This window comes from Mytilus trossulus, chromosome 14, assembly GCF_036588685.1.
Source record: "Mytilus trossulus isolate FHL-02 chromosome 14, PNRI_Mtr1.1.1.hap1, whole genome shotgun sequence".
In the NCBI taxonomy this organism is placed as follows: Eukaryota; Metazoa; Mollusca; class Bivalvia; order Mytilida; family Mytilidae; genus Mytilus; species Mytilus trossulus.
This window is the reverse complement of record NC_086386.1, coordinates 64,272,717-64,297,635: the sequence shown is the minus strand read 5'-3', so window position 1 is coordinate 64,297,635 and position 24,919 is coordinate 64,272,717. Positions and strand designations below refer to the sequence as shown.

The 24,919-nt window shown below is 32.1% G+C and overlaps 1 protein-coding gene across 4 annotated transcripts in view; it reads right to left on the bottom strand.

The window, feature by feature from the left end:
• Positions 1-24,919, bottom strand: part of LOC134695827 (THO complex subunit 2-like) — a 60,954-nt gene that overhangs the window by 9,517 nt on the left and 26,518 nt on the right. For all 4 annotated transcript variants that reach the window (XM_063557255.1, XM_063557257.1, XM_063557256.1 and 1 more), the window contains exons 25-33: positions 24,704-24,861; positions 24,161-24,289; positions 22,113-22,426; positions 17,458-17,524; positions 16,729-16,825; positions 16,191-16,320; positions 14,940-15,382; positions 13,273-13,313; positions 9,333-9,371 (exon numbers count right to left, since the gene is read on the bottom strand). In XM_063557255.1, the coding sequence (XP_063413325.1) occupies positions 9,333-9,371; positions 13,273-13,313; positions 14,940-15,382; positions 16,191-16,320; positions 16,729-16,825; positions 17,458-17,524; positions 22,113-22,426; positions 24,161-24,289; positions 24,704-24,861 (1,418 nt within the window). The remainder of the gene's footprint in view (positions 1-9,332; positions 9,372-13,272; positions 13,314-14,939; positions 15,383-16,190; positions 16,321-16,728; positions 16,826-17,457; positions 17,525-22,112; positions 22,427-24,160; positions 24,290-24,703; positions 24,862-24,919) is intronic.

Here is a 24,919-nt window from a genome sequence, read left to right as displayed (position 1 = left end):
ATTATTTAGGTCTGATTTTTGTATCTTGTTTTGTTGATCTTTGGACTCTGATTTCAGATTCTCTCTATCTACTTTAATTTTTGTCCAAAATACAATAAATTGCTTCGCCAAACGCAGCTGCATACGACTACAGAGCCTGAGAGGTCCAACCCTGAACAGTTGGGGCTCAAATTGACACAAAATTCATGCTTGATACAGGTCTAAATTTGATTTTAAATAAATATTTGACACAAAATAGGTTTCTGATACAGAATAACTGTGGTCAAAGAACTTAGAATTGGTAATATGGTTTGAATCTATATTGAATTTTTTGCATTTGTGCAATACCCTATGCGATTTCGAAATGATCTCCCCCATAAAAAAATGTACCCCCTTTTTTATGCTTTTGTGCAATTCACTATGCTGTTGCTTATCTACCCCAAACCTGAATAATCAAACCTGAAATAAATAATTGCCCCCCCCCACTGTTTTTGCCACCAAAAAAAATACTTGAAGAAGCATAATTACCCATTTAAATACATCATAAAAGTCTTAAAGGGGCACCACTAGCTGTCAAATTCATGTTCACCGATTTTAATAAAATTCTCCTATATGATTTATAACAATTTAAAACATTTATTCAAACTGTTAAAAGTCTAAAATAAACAACTAACAGGGCACGGGATGAAAATAAATAGCTTTAATTGGTGTGTATTTTAGTCTAGACACCATCTAATTAACTATCGAGTTGATCTCTATAGTCGTCCAATGACAATATTAGCAATGTAAACATTAATATAGATATAAATAGATTAAGCAAACTCATGCTGTTGGATTTTTCAAGGTTAATTTAATTTCATATTATTGATGAAAAATAAATGTTTATCGTTGTTTTTACCTGTATAAGAATGATTTTATGTCGATCGAATCATTCAACAAAATGATTTACCTTTGTTTCACTTTCAATGTTGACATTCTTTTCCTTTAAATAACCTTACACATACAAATCAAGTGTTATCCATCTCAAGCTTAGGGTTAAATTGAAGTTCACATAAATATGGACTCAATGAGGTTGAAGTATTCACTTGCAAGTGAATAACTCATAATCAAGGTTTTTTTTAAAGCTTATTTTGACAAAATTAAACCATACTGGCTGCTAAAAGCAAATTATTATTTCACCATTTGCATTTCATTGATGATTGAGCAAAAAAACTAAAAATATATTTTTTTTTTTATATCTTCTAGTGCCCCTTTAAAATAGAAAATGCCATGCATCATGGTTAAAATTAATATTCCTTAATCAGCATTTAATAGAAACTTCTAACCAGATGCTCCGCAGGGCGAAGCTTTATACGACCGCAGATGTTGAACCCTGAACGGTTGGGGCAAGTATGGACACAACATTCAAGCTGGATTCAGCTCTAAATTTGGATTGTGATTAAATAGTTGACACAGCATAGGTTTCTGACACAGAATGAATGTGTTCTAATGAACTTATTTTGTTTGTTTTCTCTTAGAGCAATTCACTATGCTGTTGAATATTAATCCTCTCAAAAAAATGTTTGAAGAAATTTTCTTTTTATTTATGAAATTTCAAATGAGATAATTGAACCCAATTTTTTTAATCACATCCCCCTTTCCCTTATACCAAAACTAATCTCAATTAAAATTTCTAATGGAGTTTGCAACAATAACTACTCATTTAAATACATCATAAAATATTAAGATGTAAAAAAAACTGCTTGTTATCACTGAATGGTAAAGATTATTTTAATTTATCAGTTGGTAGTAAAAAGTGAATATACATTGTATATTGTATATATAACAAAGATTTAAGTTGATTCTGGACAAAGAAAGATAACTCCAAATAAAAAAATTCTTACAATTAGATATTTCTAGCTTACTATTCTGGACAAAGAAAGATAACTCTAATTAAAAACAAAATTGCTATTTCACAATATTTTGCAATAAGATATTTCTTGCCATTGCGCAATACTGTGCAATTGAAAAGACTTGCTATTACACAAAACTTAATATAATAATTTTAGATCCTGATTTGGACCAACTTGAAAACTGGGCCCATAATCAAAAATCTAAGTACATGTTTGGATTCAGCATATCAAAGAACCCCAAGATTTCAATTTTTGTTAAAATCAAACTAAGTTCAATTTTGGACCCTTTGGACTTTAATGTAGACCAATTTGAAAACAAGACCAAAAATGAGGAATCTACATACACAGTTAGATTTGGCATATCAAAGAACCCCATTTATTCAATTTTTGATGAAATCAAACAAAGTTTAATTTTGGACCCCGATTTGGACCAACTTGAAAACTGGGCCGATAATCAAGAATCTAAGTACATTTTTAGATTCAGCATATCAAAGAACCCAAACGATTATTTTTTTGTCAAAATCAAACGAAGTTTAATTTTGGACCCTTTGGACCTTAATGTAGACCAATTTGAAAAAGGGACAAAAGTTAAAAATCTACATACACAGTTAGATTCGGCATATCAAAGAACCCCAATTATTCAATTTTGATGAAATCAAACAAAGTTTAATTTTGGACCCTTTGAGCCCCTTATTCCTAAACTGTTGGGACCAAAACTCCCAAAATCATTTCCAACCTTCCTTTTATGGTCATAAACCTTGTGTTTAAATTTCATAGATTTCTATTTACTTATACTAAAGTTATGGTGCGAAAACCAGGAAAAATGCTTATTAGGGTCCCTTTTTGGCCCCTAATTCCTAAACTGTTGTGACCTAAACTCCCAAAATCAATACCAACCTTCCTTTTGTGGTCATAAACATTGTGTTTAAATTTCATTATTTTCTATTTACTTAAACTAAAGTTATTGTGCGAAAACCAAGAATAATGCTTATTTGGGCCCTTTTGTGGCCCCTAATTCCTACACTGTTGAAACCAAAACTCCCAAAATCAATCCCAACCTTTCTTTTGTGGTCATTAACCTTGTGTCAAAATTTCATAGATTTCTATTAACTTAAACTAAAGTTATAGTGCGAAAACCAAGAAAATGCTTATTTGGGCCCTTTTTGGCCCCTAATTCCTAAAATGTTGGGACCAAAACTCCCAAAATCAATACCAACCTTCCTTTTGTGGTCATAAACCTTGTGATAAAATTTTATAGATTTATATTCACTTTTACTAAAGTTAGAGTGCGAAAACTAAAAGTATTCGGACGACGACGACGACTCCAACGTGATAGCAATATACAGCGAAATTTTTTTCAAAATTTGCGGTCGTATAAAAATGAATTGACAGCTAACAACCTCAAGACAATACGACACTGCTTTTAAATTGTCTTACTGTGCTTATCCAGTGACCTTTGTGGTATCACATTAGCAAAGACTAAAACAGTTTACCAAATTGCAGTCAGATTTCTACTCCAACTAACTGATTAACTGGTAAAATATTTTAGCAGATTGATCAAGTAAAATGTTGTTAGTAAGAAGTGAGTGCTGTAAAATGAAAAGTAATACTTACCATCCACATCCAGTTAGTTAATACCTTTGTCAATCATTTCCAACAAAAATAATAGCTTAATATAGTATGAGTCACTGAATAAAAAGGTATAATTTTGACATGGAAACTTCTATCATAAATAACTACATGTATTATAAATGAATAGTTCAAAACATTGTTTTGTAGGTGTATATTTTATAGCTTTGTCTTCTAAGAGAAAGTTATTGTGCAATTGTGATTCAAATAACATTTTCTATACAAATTACTGATCTGCTGACAATAAAGGGAAATAATTTACAATACTGATAATCAGAAAAATTTTGTTCTGTCTGACAAATATCAAATTTCCCCATTTAATTTGTTTGTAACATTATTTCTGTGATTTCAACTTCATACTAATTTGCATTTCAATTTTTTTTATTCTAGTCGTATTGATGAATCTTTTGTAGGCAAAATCATAAGCCTGGTATGTATCATTGACTAAATTTTTAGTGTACATTTATAGCTTGTTGTTCGGTGTGAGCCAAGGCTCCGTGTTGAAGGTCGTACTTTAACCTATAATGGTTTAATTTTTAAATTGTTATTTGGATGGAGAGTTGTCTCATTGGCACTCACACCACATCTTCCTATATCTATTTGAACTCAATATAAATTATTTCCCTTTAATGCCAGCAGATCAGAATTTGTATAGAAAATGTTATTTGAATCACAATTGCACAATAACTTTCTCTTAGAAGACAAAGCTATAAAATATACACCTACAAAACATGTTTTGAACTATTCATTTATAATATTTATTTATGATAGAAATTTCCATGTCAAAATTATACCTTTTTATTCAGTGACTCATACTATACTAAGCTATTATTTTTGTTGAAAATGATTGACAAAGGTATCAACTAACTAATTCCGGATGGTAAGTATTACTTTTTATTTTACAGCACTCACTTCTTACTTACAACATTTCACATGAGCAATCTGCTAAAATATTTTACCAGTTGATCAGTTAGTTGGAGTAGAAACCTAACTGCAATTTGGTAAACTGTTTTAGTCTTTGCTAATGTGATACCCCAAAGGTCACTGGATACACACTGTAAGTAATTGTCCATTAACCAGGAAACCCTTGTTTTTCCCCCTTTTTTGTTGTTTTGTTCCTGAACAGTTTGGGCCATACCCACTCCCCCCTCCCCCAAAAGCCAATCCTGTGGTATGGAAGCTTGTCAGAAAGAGCCATACACCATTCCAAAGTTATTGTCTAGAAACTAGAAAAGTGCTTATTTGGGCCTATTTTGGACCTTTTTCCTAAACTGTTAGGACCCTAACCCAAAAAATCAATCCCAACCTGCCTTTTGTGGTAATAAACCTTGTGTTAAAATTTCATAGATTTCTATCGACCTGTACTAGATATTATTTGTAAACCATCTGTCTTGGGAAAACAACAACATGATACCAATATATGACAGTAATTTTTTTTGCTGTCTTATATAAACAGATCAAATCATAAAAACTTAACATTAAGCAATGAACTGTGAAAAAAAGAGGTCAAGGTCATAACACCTGCCAGAGTGACATTTACACCTGACAATCAGTCCATACTATAAACATTTTTGAACTTTTGATTATAGTTTAAGAAAACATATCGATACATAAACCAAAGAAAATGCTGAAATGTCTAGCCTTCTTTAATAACCATTGGTATTATAATGATAGTCTTAAATATATCTGCCTTACTTCAACTATTACATTAACTTAACATGATCCATGAAAATGAGGTCAAGGTCTGATAAATCAAGCAATGAGGTCAAGGCCAATACACCTGCCAGACTGACCTGTACACCTTACAATCATTCAAAACACTAAATATAGTTGACTTGTTGCTTATATTTTTTTAGAAACATACTCAACCAAGAAAAGTAAACATTGACCAATGAATCATGAAAATTGGGTCAAGGTCAGATGAACCATGCCAGGCAGACAATCACATGTACACATTACAACCAATATATGCATTAAATATAGTTGACCTATTGCTTATATCATCTGAGAAAGAACTAAACTTTGAAAATGTAACATTGAACAATGAACCACCAAAATGAGGTCAAGGTCAGATGATACCTGTTAGACATACATATACAGCTAATAATCCTTCCCTACAACAAATATAGTTGACCTATTGCTCATAGTTGAAAGAAAAACAGACCAAGACATAAAAACTTAACTTTGACAGATGAACCATGAAAATGAGGTCAAGGTCAGATGACACCTGCCAGTTGGACATGTACACCTTATAATCCTTCCATATACCAAATATACTAGACCTATTGCTTATACAAATGTAGTATCTGGGATATGGACTTGATCACCAAAACTTAACCTTGTTCACTGATCTATGAAATGAGGTCAGGTTAAGTGAAAACTATCTTGCAAGGTACGCACATACAAAATATGCGTATCTAATTGCTCATAATAAGAGAGAAATGAACATTACAAAAATTCTTAATTATTTTTCTCAAGTAGTACCTGAAGCATGAAAATGAAGTTATGAACAAAGGACATGGGAAAGATGGAAACTTCGTAACTTAAGCCATCTTTATACATATACAAAGTATGAAGCATAAAGGTTTATCACCTTCTTAAATATTAAGCTTTTAAGAAATTAGTTAACGCTGCCCCTGCTGGGTCATTATTCCTATGTCAAGATTTTTGAGACAACTAAAATATAAACAGGCATCGCTCTAGAACAGTAAAAGTGACACCCTAAAAATTCAAACTTGATCTATATTTTTAAAAGTGACACCTCTAAAATTGAAACTTGATTTGTATTTTGTGGTAAATATCATTGTGTATAAGTTTCATAACAATTTTGGTTGGGGCTCATTTAAGTTAGAGAACAGAAACCAACTTTGGGATGTTTGTTCATACAGACGGAAAATTGTATGTGATTATTATCCCAAATGCAAAGAGGCATAACTCTAAAACGGTTAAAGTAATGACCCAAAATTTAAAACTTGATTTGTGTATAAGTTTCAAAACATTTGGTGAGGCAAACGAAAGTTAGAGAACAGAAACCATCTTTGGGATGTATGTACATACAGACGGCCAAGGGTATAACTTATTGTCCCCTCCGGACCAAGACATATGACAGACAAACAATCACTTTTATGATGGTATAATACTAAACCCCTAACAGGAGGGATTGTGCTTGATATACATATGATGAAGACATAATCTTTCAATTTTTTTAAAATTGAGGTCTGGAGCCGGCATTTCAGTAACTACTAGTAGTCCTTTTAATTTATGTATCATTATCATTTTGTTTAGTTTCTTTGGTTTCCTAAACTAACATCAGACTCAGACTTCTTTTAAACTGAGTTTTACTATGCTTATTGTTGTGTATTTGTTTTTTCTACATTGGCCAGAGGTATAGGGGGAAGGTTGAAATCTAAAAAAAAAAATGTTTTAACACTACAGCATTTTTGCACCTGTGCCAAGTCAGGAGCCTCTGGCCTTTGTTAGTTTTGTAAGATTTTAAATTTTAATTGCTTTTATAAATTTCAAAGTTTAGTATGACCTCCATTATCGTTGAACTAGTATACATTTTGCTTTAGGGCCAGCTGAAGCACACCTCGGGTAGCAGGATTTTTTCGCTGCAATGAAGACCCATTGGCGGTCTTCAACTTTTATCTGCTCTTTGGTCATCTTTGTCTCTTTGACAAATTCCCCATTTCCATTCTAAATGTTATACTTCATAGCATAAACTGTGGCTAATGAAAATCTTTACCTTATGGATCAGAAATTTTGACTTAATCAGCCAAGATGGATTTTGTTAAGAGCTTTTAGTGTTTTGTTTCTTTAATTAACAACAATACACAATTTAACAAGCTAAACATATTCTAATGTAATTTAAACTATCAGATAATATGGAATATGTCCATAGGACACAGATGGATGCCCAAATTTGTAAATCATATATAGTTATAAAAGGACATAACTAATGAACAGTAAATGTTTGTACTTGATCTGAGTTTTGTGGTAATAAGTATTTGGTAGAGTCTTTTTTCATTCAGGATAACTTTTCTTAGAAAACAGAAAAGAAAAATAAAGCAATTTGTGCATGTGTAAACAGGAATTACTCTACAATGGTAAACGTTTCAGCACCAACATTCAAACGTGATCTGTATTATGTGTTAGCAAGCATTGTTTAAAAGTTTCATAAAATTTGATTGACGCAAACAAAAGTTAGAGAATGGAAAGTAGAAAAATTCAGTATTTTTTACGTTTACAAAGGAGCATAACTAAAGAACAGTAAAAGTGATACCACCCAATTTCAAACTTGATTTGTATTATGTGGTAATAAGCATTGAGTTTAAGTTTCATAACATTTAATTGAGGCAAACTAAAGTTAAAGAACCAACTATGGGGCATACGTACGTACAGACAGGCAAGGGTAAAACTTAATGCGCCCTCTGCTATAGCATGGCAAAAAAAAATGAAGTAGGTGTCTCAACACATACTAGTGCTGGCACTGTCAACCTGCTTAATATCAGATCATTTTGTTCAGTAGTACCTCAGAGAAGAAGGACAGAAGTTGGATGAAATGAAGAAAGAATGGAAGATGGAGACAGCAAATATAAACTTTGCTTCTATTGTATTTTTAAGGTGTTGATCCTTTACTTAGTTTTGTTATCCCACTAATCAATTACATTTTCTATGTTTATTTTTTTTAAGTCCAACTTTTAAAATAAATGTTACTATAAAAAAGAATATGTGGTATGATTGCCAATCAGACAACTGTCCACAAGAGACCAAAATGACACAGAAAAAAATGAGAAATTAACAACTATAGGTCCCTGTACGGCCTTCAACAATGAGCAAAGCCCATTACGCATAGTCCGCTATAAAAGGCCCCGAAATGACAATGTAAAACAATTCAAACTAGAAAACTAACGGCCCTATTTATTTTTCTTGATTTCAAATTTTGATTCTATCTATTGATTGGTGTTTAATGCCACTTTCAACACTTTGGTTATATCCTGGCAGTCAGTTTTTATTGGTGGAGGAAGTTAGAATGCACAGAGAAAACTGACCTCATCAATTACAATAGGAGTCTAGCACACCTGCTACGTGTGGGCTTCAAACTCAAAACCTAAGTGTTGACAAGCAAGTGATACAGTATATCTGTGTCCTAGAGATTTAATTCTTCAAATTGTCCTTAGAAAGGAAGTTAAATTTTCCAACTGGTATTTATTCTCCTTTCACAACACATTTAAATTTACTTGAATAGGGGCGAACGCAGCCTTTTTTGAAATGGGCGGTGGGTTTCAGAACGCATGATAAAGGAGAGGTTCCAACCTTATGTCCCAATTGAAATGCATTGATTGTCAAAAAAGAGATTTTAACCAGCAGAACCCTCCCCCTTGATCTGCCACTGTGTGAAAATGGGAACGGTTTTATTTTTTTGGATATCAGTGCTTTATTTGAAATGCATTGGACCCTCAGTCATTTGAAAAAAAAAAGATAAGTCAAGAACTTTTTCAATACTATACTTGAACTAGACAGTCCAGCTAGATACAATTCATAAATAAATAGGGAATGCGTCAATGGGACACAGGTGATGCCCCCGCTAGCATATAATTTTATAAAGGGACATTTCTCAAGAAAGGTAAATGTGACACTCCCCAAATTCAAATTTAATCTGAGTTTTGTGGTAATAACCATTGTGTATAAGTTTCATATCATTTGGTTGATGCAAACTAAAGTTAGAGAACAGTAACCAATTTTGGGACATACAAACCTACGGACAGACAAGGGTAAAACTATATGCCCCCCTTGTATTTGATGGTATTTCCTGAATGTTATTGTACCTACCCTTTTATGTGTGTCTTTAGACTGGCTTCTCCTTCTCTCCTATAGTAATGGACAAAACATTCAAAATATCTGTGATCAGGGGATTTTGATGACTTTTACATGACAAAAAATATAGGATAAAAATACTGAAAATTGACTTTTAGAATTTAGAACACAATTTTACTTGGCATGTTTTCCCCCAATTTACAAATATTTATTTGTATCAAAAATTCTAATAAAAATTCCTTTCTTATGTATCCCAAATTTACAGTCATCAAAATGCTCTACCAATTATATAACAACAAATAACATCAAATAACAACAAAACATTATCTTAATCATTTCAATATTAACATAAAAATACAATGATCCATTTGACATAATATATATCATCATACACATTTCAATGAACCAATTATTTGTAAACATTTTCTCCTAACACCTGAACATATTTTACTATAATTTTATCAGTAATGTGAAAATGTTAACGAGATGACTCTATCTATCATGTTAGCCATGTATATATCCCTGTATATGTGCATGCATTTACATATGAACAGTTTATATGGATCAACTTGTACTTATATTTGGTTTACAAGTGTTCAACTCATTGGTGAAGTCCTTGTAGTGATTTTTATAGAGAGACACTACTCTGCTTTGTACAACCTCAGAAGTAGCATCATTGTAAATCAGAGAGCAACTTAAACACCTACAGTCTTCTGATGTTCAGTAGTTGTCTTTGTTTATGTGGTTCATTAGTGTTTCTCGATTCTTGTTTTTTACATAGATTAGACTGTTGGGTTTCCCGTTTGAATGGTTTACACTAATCTAGTCATTTTTGAGCCCTTTATAGCTTGCTGTTAGGTGTGGTCCAAGGCTCTGTGTTGAAGACAGCACAAGACAGCACTTTGACCTATAACAGTTTACTTTTACATATTGTGACTTGGAAGGAGACTTGTCTCATTGGAACTCATTCCACATCTTCTTATATCTATTCAACAATTTATATTATTCCACACCTAATAAAATGTATTTGATCAGACAATTGATCTAACAAGCATACCACTGGTAAAAAAATTGACACTAAGGATGTTTGCTGGTCATGTTTTGGATTTTTTTGTCAGATTTTCGAAATCCTCTGGTTTTATCCATTTGAATGCCTTAAAAAAATTTGACAATGGACCCCATTTTTCTTTTTATAAATCTTTTACATGTATAATTATAAGCCATTTGTATAAGTCTTATTAAATCTCATTTATTTTTTAATAGTTTTTGAGAACTTTAACTGATGATAAAGCTATGAAAAATCAAGAGAGAACATTTCCCCCCCCAAAAAAATTCTAATGACTAGTATCTAGAAAACAAGCACATTGACCCCTATATTTTTGGGGCATTTTTGATTCCTCAATTATTCCCCTATCAATATATACTAGTTTTATGGAAAGTTATTTATTTTGAAACTGAGCAGCAAACTTCCTTAAAATTAAAAGACTGAAAACCATATATCCATTTGGAGGAACAACCCTGAATGACATTTCAACTTATCATGTGGGTCACTTGAAAATTAAATTTACTAGAAAAAAAAATTCACAGATATTGTCTTGAATGTGCTTTTTACAATAATAATCAAATTTCTAAAAACAGCACAATTCTTGCAGATTTAAATTCTAAATTAATTGTACAATACTTTATAAAAAAAAACCCAAAAAAACAACCCAAGTATCAAAGGGGCACTAGCTGTCAAATTCATGTTCACCTATTTGACTCAAATTTTCATATTTTATTTATAACAGTGTAAAACATTTTTCCAAACAATCAAAAGTATAAATTAAACAATTTACAGGACATGGTCTCAATAAGTAGCTTCGTTGCGTGTGAAGTTTAGCCAAGACACCATCTAATTAATTTTTTAGTTGACCCTTATGACCATATAAGCGACGTAAGCATAAACAGATAAATATAGATTAAGAAACTTGTGTAATTGGATTTTTAAAGGCCTGTTAAATTTCGTAATAAAGTTTAAAAATTGATGTTTATGGTAGATTTTACATTTAAAAAAATAATTTTGAGTAGATTGAAACTGGTTAATCAAATTATTTACCTTTGTTTCACTTTTAATGTTGACATTCTTTTCCTTTAATACAGACAATGCATGCATTATTCTATCTCGTTCTACAAGGTTAAATTGGAGTTCACATGAATATGGATTTAATGAGGTTGAATTATTCACTTGCAAGTAAATAATTAATTATCAAAGTTTATTAGCTTAATTTGACAAAATTTAACCATTTTAGCAGATAAAAGCAAATTATTCTTTCACTTTTTCACTTTCATTAATGATTGAACAAAAAAAATCATACTTTTGATTTTTATGCATCTAGTAGCTAGTGCCCCTTTAACAAAATAAAATATTTACATCTGATATATTACATAATACATAAGAGACCTCTTAATCTCCTTTTTTTTCCTGCTTCATCTCAAGCAAATAATAAACTCCCTTGAGGGGCTTCTGGAATCAGTGATGATATTTCCACATTATTTTCCTCTTCCTTAATACAGAAATCTTCAGATATCGCATTTCCAAAATCTTTCCAACGAATTAATTCACAGCTTATCTCCAAGACTAGAGATCATTTGAGTAAAACGGTAACTTTCCAATTAAAATTGGGTCCTTTCTAATCCATTATGAACATAATCCAATCAAAACTAATTTTTCAACAGCACTACGAAAGTGATTTCCATTCGAAAATAACATTTGCCGTACTTCCCATCATCAATACACTTTAAGAAAGTATTTTCAAATTAATAAAAAAAAAAAAGAAGAAGAAAACCAAATGCAAATAGCTTCTTTTATTAAAAACTTAAACTAAATTGTAAATTTCATGTAAAAATAACACAATGTAAAATGTCCAAAACAAAAATAATATAAAATAAAAATGTAAAAAAAAATCGAAATTATATATCTCAATCTCTCTGATTTCGAAATTCATTTTAAAATTGTTTATATGAAAGTGTTGAATTTGAGTCTTAAACATGTTTAATTTCTGGTCTGAAACTGTTTCAAATATCTTAACCATTTAAAAGTTAAGAAATCCAATTAGCATTGAGTTAAATCTTCTTGAATGGACGGCCTTCAGAAAGTGGTGTACATCTCCATGATCCCATTGGCTCTACCCTCTTGAGCATTAACAATATAGGAAAGTTCTATGGCTTTGGGTGAAACATCTTTCTTCTGTAACCATCATAAACTTGAGATCGGGTCATTCCTGAGGAAACTTCGTGATAAATGAGACTTGGTAATTCCATTTCTATATATAAACTTCAAACGTCATTGAAAAATGAGAGGAGGGACTTTTATAGCACTAAATGGCACCATCAAAAAATGATAAAAGTTCTTCTGAACTTCTATCATGAGTTCTTTTAATATGCGTAAACTTAAACAACTGGATTTCCCCTTTTATTACAAACAGTTCTCAATATTGCAATAAAAAAATGGCGTAACAAATAGCACCTCAAGTCTTTTCAACTTCCGGATAAACATGAAAATAGGAAAGAAAAGCAGCTAACTCCTTCATTTTGACATACAAGAACCCAGACTTTGCCTGAAAGCAGCTTTTGAAAACATATTTTTTTATACATATCATAATTTCAGCCTTTTCCTTATTTTCCCATTTTATTAACAGCTTTTTCTTTATCTTTCTTTGAATATCTGCCTTTTACTTTATATTTTATCTTTTCCTTCACTTCCATTTTTTTAAAGAGCACACTTTCTCTTCATATATTTAATATTGGTGGTCTTGAGATTTCTGTCGCTGGACTCTTTATCTTCTTCTTTAAGCTCCTTGACTTCACAAAATAACCCTGTAACTTAAAAAGATGGATTAAATACCAAAAGGGACTGGTCAAGTGTCCCTTGATGCCCTCTCACTGGTCAACCATTTACCATTTCCAACATACTAACCTTTGACCCAGTTGGAGAATCCAGTTTGCGTCTTTTTACATCTACAAAATTTAAAGAAAAATCTTTAATTTCTTTTCAACAGGATTTTTCCTAATGAGTTTTAACTAGATTCAGTAACATTTAGAGTAAATAAATCAACCTAGATTTGGCTTTAAATTCATGATTTGAAAAAAACATAAATTCGAATGAATTTCATGACAGTTTTGCAAATCTTTTTTTTTGGTGAAAATAAAAGTATGTTATGTATATGTTCCTGACTATATGAGTTTGGACCATATACTTATATATGTAGGTTCTCCAACGTGGAAAAATCAGGATGAAAGGCAATAACTTTGTACTGACACTGAAAAGAGGAGGCATGTTGGATAGTGATGAAACAGATGCCTTAATGTGTTCAGAGAAAGTTTCTCTTCCTACGGCCTAAGAATTAAGACTACCATACCATATAAAAGAAGCAAGACACAAATTCAAAACAAGAGGGTGTCACAACGACAGCAAACCGGATTTATTAACATTTATTTGTGTCCTGGCAATATCACAAGAACCATTACTGATGAATGGTGAAAGTGAAAATTGTCAATGTCAGATTTGATCTCCATTTTGTAGTCAGTATCAACATATTAAAATTTGAAAAGCTTAGATTGAATGGTTCATGAGTAATTGCAACAACGTGAATGGAAACGCCATTTTACCATCTTTCAAGAACCATAACACCTGAACGGTAAAAGTCAAAATCGTCATTATTGAACTTGACCTCCATTTTGTCATCGGTAAGGACATATTAAAATTTGGGAAGCTTTGGTAGAACAGTTCATGAGAAATGCAGGGACACGACTGGAAACACCATTTTTTAATCTTTCAAGAATCATAACTCCTGAACGGTAAAAGTCAAAATCGTCATTATTGAACTTGACCTCCATTTTGTCATCGGTAACAACATATTAAAATTTGGGAAGCTTTGGTAGAACAGTTCATGTGTAAATGCACAGACACGACTGGAAACACCATTTTTTAATCTTTCAAGAACCATAACTTCTGAACGGTAAAAGTCAAAATCGCCATTATTGAACTTGACCTTCATTTAGTTGTCAGTAACAACATATTAAAATTTTGAAAGCTTTGGTTGAATGTTTCATGAGTTAATGCACGGACAACATTTGATTGCTGCCCGCCCGACCGCCTGCCGTACATCCCCAAATCAATAACCGACATTTTTGTCACAAAAATCCGGTTAATAAAATGATCAACCTTTCAATCGTTCTTGGTAATGAAATCTTACAAATATGATGTAATGTTATCATACTAATGTGATATTAATATAAAACCATGTTCACCTGTACAGACTCAAATGTTTAATGTATAAGCTCAAGAACAGTTGCGAGATGAGTAACTACATTAATTTTAACTGTATTGTGTGGTACATGACTCAATTTCATTTACTGTAGAAACATTAATTTTCGTGGGGTTTAGTTTTTGTGGTTTTGTAGATTTATAAGATTTCAAGGCGATTTAATTTCGTAGTTTCCATCAATTGGAAGTGATATTGTATGAAATATTCTTTCCACGAAATAAACGAAATTTAAATCCTCCACGAAAATTTCTGCTTTTACAGTAGTTTGTAAAATCATTTGTGAAATATAACTTTGATGTTTTGTACAATTGCTTACCTCGTTCATCAGTATGACTTTTGCTAATCTCTGGACTATGGTGTGTATGGCTTGATGACTTCTCCACTCTGTGTACCTCCTTCTCCCGTCCTTCTGGCTCCTTGTGCTCATGGTCTGGTGTGTAGGATCTCTTTAAAGTCTTCTCATGTTTTTCCTGTCGTTCCTTCTCTCTTCTGTCTTTATGGTCTTCTTTTGCCTTAGTTTCTCTTGGAGAATCATGTCTCTCTTCTTTTACAACTGTATCCGATGCATCCTTGTGTTTACTTTCCTTTGCTCTTTTATCTTCCTTACTGGACTTATCTTTCTTGTCCTCTTTGTTCTTTTTCTCTTCTTTGTCCCTATTCTTTTCTTTCTTTTCTTCCTTATTTTTCTCCTTCTTTTCTTCTTTAATTTTTTCTTTCTTTTCTACTTTTTCTTTAGTGCTATCTTTTTCTTTTGATGTTCTATAAATAAAATAACCAGTTGAATTTCTTATTTAAAATAACTTTATTCGTAGAATAAATATAAACAACAACAGTAATCCCATTCCTCCCCCAAAACCTTGGTCCATTTATCAGTACCTTAGGAAATGAGGCTATATGTTAAGGTTTTATTTGATATAAAAATAATAAAAATGTTTGCTGAGTTTCACATTGACAAGATAACAGACTAACTGAAACCCAAAACTTTATATTGAACTACTGTGGATTCATTTATTTTCCTGGGTACAAATTTTCGTGGATAGAGGAAAACTTGCATATTCGTGATTATTTAAATTCATGTTTTTCGCAAAGTCTGCATACATTCCTTTAGAAAATTTATAATTTGTTGAACATTCAAATTGGTGGTTCCCCTGTACCCACGTAATTCACGAAAATTAGTATTCAATGAATATTAAAGAATCCACAGCAATTACCCCAAAAAATTAAAACATACTGCTACTCCACTCATGTATGTACTTGAAAATTCCTCAGTTATCTGAAGAACCCTGTAAGAGCTGTGAGGGTACAGTGGAATCCATGTACACTCCCTATCAGGATTAATGGAGATGTGTCACTAGAGTATTTACCATGTTCAATATTTACAACACCAACACAAGGGATTGTTTGGACACCAGGTAGAATTTGTTATTTTGGCAGAGGAAGATGAAGTACTCTGAGAGAACCACTGGGCTGCTCAGCAGGAACAGACAAATCAAACAAATATCAGCAGATCTCCAGGTCAATGTCAGGAGCAACATTAGAGGTATATAAACAATGTGTGGCTACTAACCCGTTAACTAGTTCCTTCTTTTCCTCATTCTTTTTGTCTGTTTTAACTTTGACATCAGTCTTCACCTCCTTTTTCTCATTTACTTTCTTCTCCTTTTGATCTTTAGAATCTTTGCTATCCTTTAACTTGACTGTAAAACCAAACAAGTTCATTAACTATTATGATCCTCACCAGGAGTTCACCTTTATAAATGGTCTCGGTCTGCTAGATTTCTTTTAAAGTGTCAAGTATATGATCTGCTATCTTACATGGATCATTTATAGTCATGAAGCAGAGCTTATTTCATCTTATAATCAAAAATTGATATTTGATTAAAGTTTTCATGATAACCAAATTTCTGTGTTTATTACATATTTTAATGTTTCAAAATCAATCAGTGTTATACATATACATACATGCACTTGCATAAGGTCAATTTCTACCAACCCCAGCTTGTATGTTGAAATCAATAAAAATATAATTATCAAATCTTAGTAACAACTGACAGATAAATTTACTTTGATGAAACCCATCAAAAGATCTAAATATAATGTATTACCATCATTCTGTTTGCCTGTTTTACTGTCGTCTGCTGCTTTCCTGGTAGGTGTAGCTGTTCCACCTTTAGATGCCTGAGCCTTGGCTTGAGCTTTATTCTACAAAATTACAATTCTATCCTTTACAATTGTTTGTTCTGAGTTATTTCTAAATAAATGGTTACCTGTCTATGGGAATGTGTCCATGGGACCGAGATGATGCTCCAGCTGGCTTATCACATTATGAAGGTACATAACTCAAGAATGGTAAAGTGAAACTATCCAATTTATAGTTGATCTGAGTTTTGTGGTAATAAGCTTGGTGTTTAAGATTAATAACATTTTGTTGTGGTATTTGTAAAGGGGCATAACTTTGGAACGGTCAAAGTAATACCACCAATATTTACACTTGATCGAAGTTTAGTGGTAATAAGCATTGTGTAGAAGTTTCATAAAATTTGGTGGAGTCAAACTTAAGTTGGAGAACAGAAACCAATTTTGGGATAAACTGGTACGTACAGACTTACAACAACAATAAAACTTATAATGCCCCCTCAGCTACTGCCTGGGCATAAACATGTCATCATAAGTTGTCTTTTCTTTCTTTTTTTCTCAGTACAACAGCATCTATTTCCTAGTCAATTTTATCTTTTTAATGATAGAGCCTGTTTGTAACTGGTTAAATGAAGAGCAAATTGATATTTAACTAACTGATATAAAAGGCAGGACACAGGAATGGACAGTTTACTTACATCTTTTTGATGAAACTCATTTTCTGCCACCCATGATGTTTTCTTTCCTTTCAACTGACCTGAATACCTAAAAAAAATACATACCTATGTTAGTTAAAAATTGTTTCCTAATATTGTAAAGCAGGTTTTTTTCTCAGGTGTAAAATTTCACGATTTTCATTGAATAAGGTATATGAAATATTTTGTCGGATTCAAAACTTTTATCAATACCCTTGCATGTGCACTTTTAATTTGGTGTAACTTTTTTTGACGATTTTGTTCCATCTGCGAAAATAATCGAAAATGTATACCCCGCGAAAATAACCCGTTATATGGTATCATCAAAATAAAACTCAAGTTTACAGCTTGACATGATCAAGACATATATATGTTACAGTGAATTTGTATAATCAGAGATTATGTAGAATCCCTGATTTTTCAGGGAATATGTAGAATCACTAAAATCATTAGTAATTATATATAATCCCTGAAAATGACCAGTGATTTTACATAATCACTGAACATTTTAATAATTATTCTACAAATTCCCTTATATAATTTCAGGGATTATGAATAATTTAATGGTCCTTTATTTGATAGACAAAATTAATATAGACAAATTATAATTTTAAAATTTTCTTTAAAGTTTCTTTCATTTTCCTTGCCAGATGAAATAATTTTGCTTTTAAACACAGAGGATGATCTAAAAGATATAACTCACACAAGGTTTTGAGATATAGTTGAAGACTTCAAAATAAAAAATATTAACCTTCCCTTAATAACGATGGCTTTCCATGTATTATTTGTTTATTAAAAGCCATTGTCAAATGGATATCCATGCTCTATTTGTAAATCCACAAGCATGTAATTTGTGATACATGTAAAGAAAATGGTGAAGTAGATTATGGAACAACTGTTTTGGGTGGGTTTTTTTTGTTCAAAGAACAATTTGCAAGAACTTCAAACTTTGAGAACTAAGGCATCTAAATGTAAAGAAAAACAGGCAGAACTTGACAAGTAGAACAAACTTTAAGAGTAAGCTTGCATATTCTCATGACAATTTCGACAGGATAAAAAAGAAAAGGGAAACCCAAAAAACATAATGGCAATTCTTAAAAAAAAGGTCTAAAAAGGGATATTGCCTGACCACAAAACAATGGTATCTTTATCTTTCTAGCTCGAACCAGTTCAAGATTGCAAATTCCAATTTATTTTTTTTTATATTTTTTTGTGGGTGGTGACCTTCCTATGATTTTACTGAACTTTTTATTTCCCTTCGGCATGGTGTTAAAATCTGATTCAATATGAGCAGGAAAAGATGTTAAAATGTGGATATTGTGGTAGAAACAGATGTGAAGCATATCATTTTAAGATATTGTGTTTAACATTTTAATATAGTGTGCCTAACTTTAAAAACTAGAGGCTCTAAAGAGCCTGTGTCGCTCACCTTGGTCTATGTGCATATTAAACAAAGGACACAAATGGATTCATGACAAAATTGTATTTTGGTGATGGTGATGTGTTTGAAGTTCTTACTTTACTGAACGATTTTGCTTCTTACAATTATATCTATCATGAACTTTGCCCATTAGTAACAGAGAACTATATTTGGTAAAAATTTACATAAATTTACCAAATTAATGAAAATTGTTAAAAATTGACTATAAAGGGCAATAACTCCTTAAGGGGTCAATTGACCATTTAGGTCATGTTGACTTATTTGTAGATAATACTTTGTTGAACATTATTGCTGTTTACAGTTTATCTCTATCTATAATAATATTCAAGATAAAAACCAAAAACAGCAAAATTTCCTTAAAATTACCAATTCAGGAGCAGCAACCCAACAACCAATTGACTGATTCATCTGAAAATTTCAGGGCAGATAGATCTTGACCTGATAAACATTTTCATCTCTGTCAAATTTCCTCAAAAGGTTTTGGTTTTTGAGTTATAAGCCAAAAACTGCATTTTACCCCTATGTTCAATTTTTAGCCGTGGCGGCCATCTTGGTTGGTTGACCAGGTCACGCCACACATTTTTTAAACTAAATACCCCAAAGATGATTGTGGCCAAGTTTGGATTAATTTGGCCCAGTAGTTTCAGAGGAGAAGATTTTTGTAAAAGATTACTTTAAATTTCGAAAAATGGTTAAAAATTTACTATAAAGGGCAATAACTCCTAAACAGGTCAACTGACCATTTTGGTCATGTTGACTTATTTGTAGATCTTACTTTGCTGAACATTATTGCCGTTTACAGTTTATCTCTATCTATAACTAGAGGCTCTAAAGAGCCTGTGTCGCTCACCTTGGTATATGTGAATATTAAACAAAGGAAGCAGATGAATTCATGACAAAATTGTGTTTTGTTGATGGTGATGTGTTTTTAAATCTTACTTTACTAAACAGTCTTGCTGCTTACAATTATCTCTATCTATAATGAAATTGGCCCAGTAGTATCAGTGGAAATGTTAATTAAAAATTTACAAATTTTATGAAAATTGTTAAAAATTGACTATAAAGGACAATAACTCCTTAGGGGGTCAATTGACCATTTCGGTCATGTTGACTTATTTATAGATCCTACTTTGCTGAACATTATTGCTGTTTACAGTTTATCTTTATCTATAATAATATTCAAGATAATAACCAAAAACAGCAAAATTTCCTTAAAATTACCGATTCACGGGCAGCAACCCAACAACAGGTTGTCAGATTCATCTTCCAATTACAGGGCAGATAGATATTGATCTGATAAACAAATTCACCCCAAGTCAGATTGCTCTAAATGCTTTGGTTTTGAGTTCTAAGCCAAAAACTGCATTTTACCCCTATGTTCTATTTTTAGCCTTTGTGGCCATCTTGGTTGGTTGACCTGGTCACGCCACACACTTTTTAAACTAGATACCCCAAAGATGATTGTTGCCAAGTTTGGATAAATTTGGCCCAGTAGTTTCAGAGGAGAAGATTTTTGTATAGATAACTAAGATTTACGAAAAAATGGTTAAAAATTGACTATAAAGGGCAATAACTTCTAAACGGGTCAACTGACCATTTCGGTCATTTTGACTTATTTGTAGATAATACTTTGTTGAACATTATTGCTGTTTACAGTTTATCTCTATCTATAATAATATTCAAGATAAAAACCAAAAACAGCAAAATTTCCTCAAAATTACCAATTCAGGGGCAGCAACCCAACAACCGATTGACCGATTCATCTGAAAATTTCAGGGCAGATAGATCTTGACCTGATAAACATTTTATCCCATGTCAGATTTCCTCAAAATGCTTTGGTTTTTGAGTTATAAGCCAAAAACTGCGTTTTACCCCTTTGTTCTATTTTTAGCTGTGGCGGCCATCTTGGTTGGTTGACCAGGTCACGCCACACATTTTTTAAACTAGATACCCCAAAGATGATTGTGGCCAAGTTTGGATTAATTTGGCCAAGTAGTTTCAGAGGAGAAGATTTTTGTAAAAGATTACTTTAATTAACGAAAAATGGTTAAAAATTGACTATAAAGGGCAATAACTCCTAAACGGGTCAACTGACCATTTTGGTCATGTTGACTTATTTGTAGATCTTACTTTGCTGAACATTATTGCTGTTTACAGTTTATCTCTAACTATAAAAATATTCAAGATAATAACAAAAAACAGCAAAATTTCTTCAAAATTACCAATTCAGGGGCAGCAACCCAACAACCGATTGACCGATTCATCTGAAAATTTCAGGGCAGATAGATCTTGACCTGATAAACATTTTTACCCCATGTCAGATTTGCTCTAAATGCTTTGGTTTTTGAGTTATAAGCCAAAAACTGCATTTTACCCCTATGTTCTATTTTTAGCCGTGGCGGCCATCTTGGTTGGTTGACCGGGTCACGCCACACATTTTTAAACTAAATACCCCAATGATGATTGTGGCCAAGTTTGGTTTGATTTGGCCCAGTAGTTTCAGAGGAGAAGATTTTTGTAAAAGTTAACGACGACGGACGACGACGACGGACGCCAAGTGATGAGAAAAGCTCACTTGGCCCTTCGGCCAGGTGAGCTAAAAATGAGGTTATCATTTTGATATATTGTTACAATTTTTGTTACTTTATTATGATGCTTTTATGTGATTTTATATTTTATTTTTATTAACTTTCTTTGTAAATACAACTATTTCTTCATTTCAGTTATTATGTAGAATCCTGACCTTTTTTCTAGTGATTATACATAATCTCTGAAAATTTCAGGGATTCTACATAATCACTAAACTAGCCAGTGATTATACATAATCCCTGAAAATTTCAGGGATTCTACATAATCACTGATTATACAAATTCACTGTAACATATAGATTTCTAGATGTCTACAAAAAATATCAGTGAAAAATCCCCTTATTTTGATTTTTTAAATGGTCTTTCATTGTCTTGACTTACAAAAAAAACTATTTAGGTAAACAATTGTTCATGTTTTTGGTTAAACTGATAAACTTTGTGTAGTCAATAGTATATGTATGTGCTTTAAAACTGACTTATTACTATTATGTTAACAAAACTAAAGGTTTTTGTATAGTACTGTATTTCATTAGTATATTGACATTTAAATGTCCATGTATTGATCATTTAATATTCCAATAACTTATGTTCATAAAACATTACATCTCTAACATGTCTATGACACTTACCCCATAGCTAAGGCATATATATCAGGTCTTTTCTCTTTCTCATCCTGTCTCAGTCTATCTACTCTCCTTTCCAAAGCCTGACCAAACTGTGTGATCTTGGGATAATTTGGTAAGATCTTGGTGAGTACTATCAAGGCATTGCGTATTTGTATATAGTTTCCACTTTCCAGGCAAGCTACCATAGCTTTTGTAATTCTGAAATGCCATTTGTGACAAACATGGCGATAATTTTCAAAGTCTAACTGATCAGCTTTATTAACACTGTCAGCTCCTTTCCTGAACACTGTTACAAATCCTGGGTAACTGGCACACTCCTAAAACATAATAAACAATATTTTGATTTTCAATAAAAAAAAACGCCCTACTTCCTGGGTAAATTATAGTCAATAACGACCAGATTTAGAGTGTTTTGTCTTGAGTAGAGGACTCTTGAAACATATATCCTTTTATTTGCTCATTGAGGGTGGGGGAATCAAGAATTATTTTTATGCCCCACCTATGATAGTAGAGGGGCATTATGTTTTCTGGTCTGTGCGTTCGTCTGTCCGTCTGTTCTTTCATCCGCGTGTCGGTCCATCCGTCTGTCCCGCTCCAGGTTAAAGTTTTTGGTCAAGGTGGTTTTTTATAAAGTTGAAGTCCAATCGACTTCAAACTTAGAACACATGTTCCCTTTGATATGATCTTTCTAATTTTAATGCCAAATTAGAGTTTTTACCCCCATTTCAGAGTCCACTGAACATGGAAAATGATAGTTTGAGTGGGGCATTCATGTATTGAGGACACGTTCTTGTTTTATCATCGATTAATGTCAATGAATAACCTGTTTAAAAAAACATTCATTACCAAACTACTCTTATGTTTCACTCACCCCCTATGTGCATTCATGCATTGAAGTGTTGTTCAGCAGAAGTGAAACATGTTAAATATTTTCAAATGTTCAATTTCTTGGATAATTTATACTATAGTTATCTATTTGATTATATCACAAACTAAATTTGAACAGGATCATGTTCAATTAATACTTTTGTGGCGAAAACATGTTAATTCAATTTTTTAACAAAGATAAAACAAGTGAAACTGCAAGCTACTGCTCACTGATGATACCCCAGCCGCAAATGGATAATTTTAATAGTGTAAAAATATGCAAGTGTTTGGTAAAGTTGTTGAGTGATGAATCTGAAACCGCTTCACACAGTATCACTGACTTATGTAAACCCTGAAATCAAATTTCAGAAATCCTTGTACTGTAGTTTCTGAGAAATGTGACAAAAATTTTCAACTTGGTTATCATGTGTAAAATAATACAAGTGTTAGGTAAACAGGAAGTTTTCGAGTGATGAATCTGAAAACAGATCACACAGTAAAGCAAACTTATATAAACCTTGAAACCAAATTTCAGAAATCCTTGTATTGTAGTCCCAGAGAAAAATGTGATGAAAATTTTCAACATGGTTATCATGTGTAAAATATTAAAAGTGTTCAATAAACAGGAAGTTGAGTGACGATTCTGAAATCTCATCACACGGTATAGCAGATTTATATAAACCCTGAAACCAAATTTCAAAAATCCTTGTATTGTAGTTCCTGAAAAAATTGTTAATTAATAAGACCATAGACCTCTTTTCTATTTTCAACACGTCAGTTAAACTTTTAACAGCATCATTGAAGAGTAGCCATAAAGCTATACTTCACCAATATTATAATTTAAGAGTGTGAAACAATTGTCAGTCCAACTTCACCAAAAGAAATACACCTACAAATGCATTAATCAATGTACAGTTCTTCACAGGTTTTAATGTTGTATGAGGGGGGAGAGGACATTTATCAGGACTCCGGGATCCGGTGTTTTTAAGCTCATAATTTCGGAATTGACCCTTTTGGGATCCAGGAAATTTTTTTTTGTAAATTTTTTTGGATGTCAGGATTTAAATTTATTTAAATTCGGCACCTCAGGATTTCGTGCTTTAAAGCCCAGGTTTGGGGATCAGGACCCCTCCTATCATCCCCCTTTGTGCGGTGCTGTTTTATTCAAACAGGTATACTATTACCTTTTCATATATTTTCCTTTCACTATGCCATCTCATGATTGTGTCTAATGCAGAACACAGAAATCTACCATAGCGATGAGCCTCATTCTCAGTACAGCTTGTCACAGTAAAAGTAATATCACAGAATATCTACAATACATATATATAATATTAAGTTAACACATGCTTTACAGTCAATAAACATTTTTTTTTAATGTTAAGAAAAATTGATTTTATATTCCTTAGTCATAACAATATATTTTACTTTACAACATATGGTCTTGAAAGGCAGTGGGGTAGGTCATACATTATACAATATTTGGCCAATGTCATAAAAATACCATTATTTTCAGTCATTTCTTATAAATATATACAAGCTGAACTTATTTGGAAGACTGGGAGATTAATATTTATGAAGGAACAGTAAAATTCAGTTCAGTCCAATAAATGCCAATATTTTTTATTAGACCAAATGTTATTCACACAAATAAACCATTGTTTTCAATAATGCATTAATTATCAGTTGAAACAACGTTCTGTATATTATAAAGTGTAAAATCTTACCCTATCATAACAGATGAGTGTAGAAAAGTTTGGAGTCTTTAAATCATGTAATATATGTATGAACTTGGCACAATATACAGCATCACTGGCAGTAAAACAGCAACGAGGGAAAATACACAGCTGTAGAAACTGAGTGATTGTCTCATTCTTTGTGGAACCTACAACATAAATAACAACCAACTTATGTTTGTGACTAAAAACTGAATCCTTTCTTTG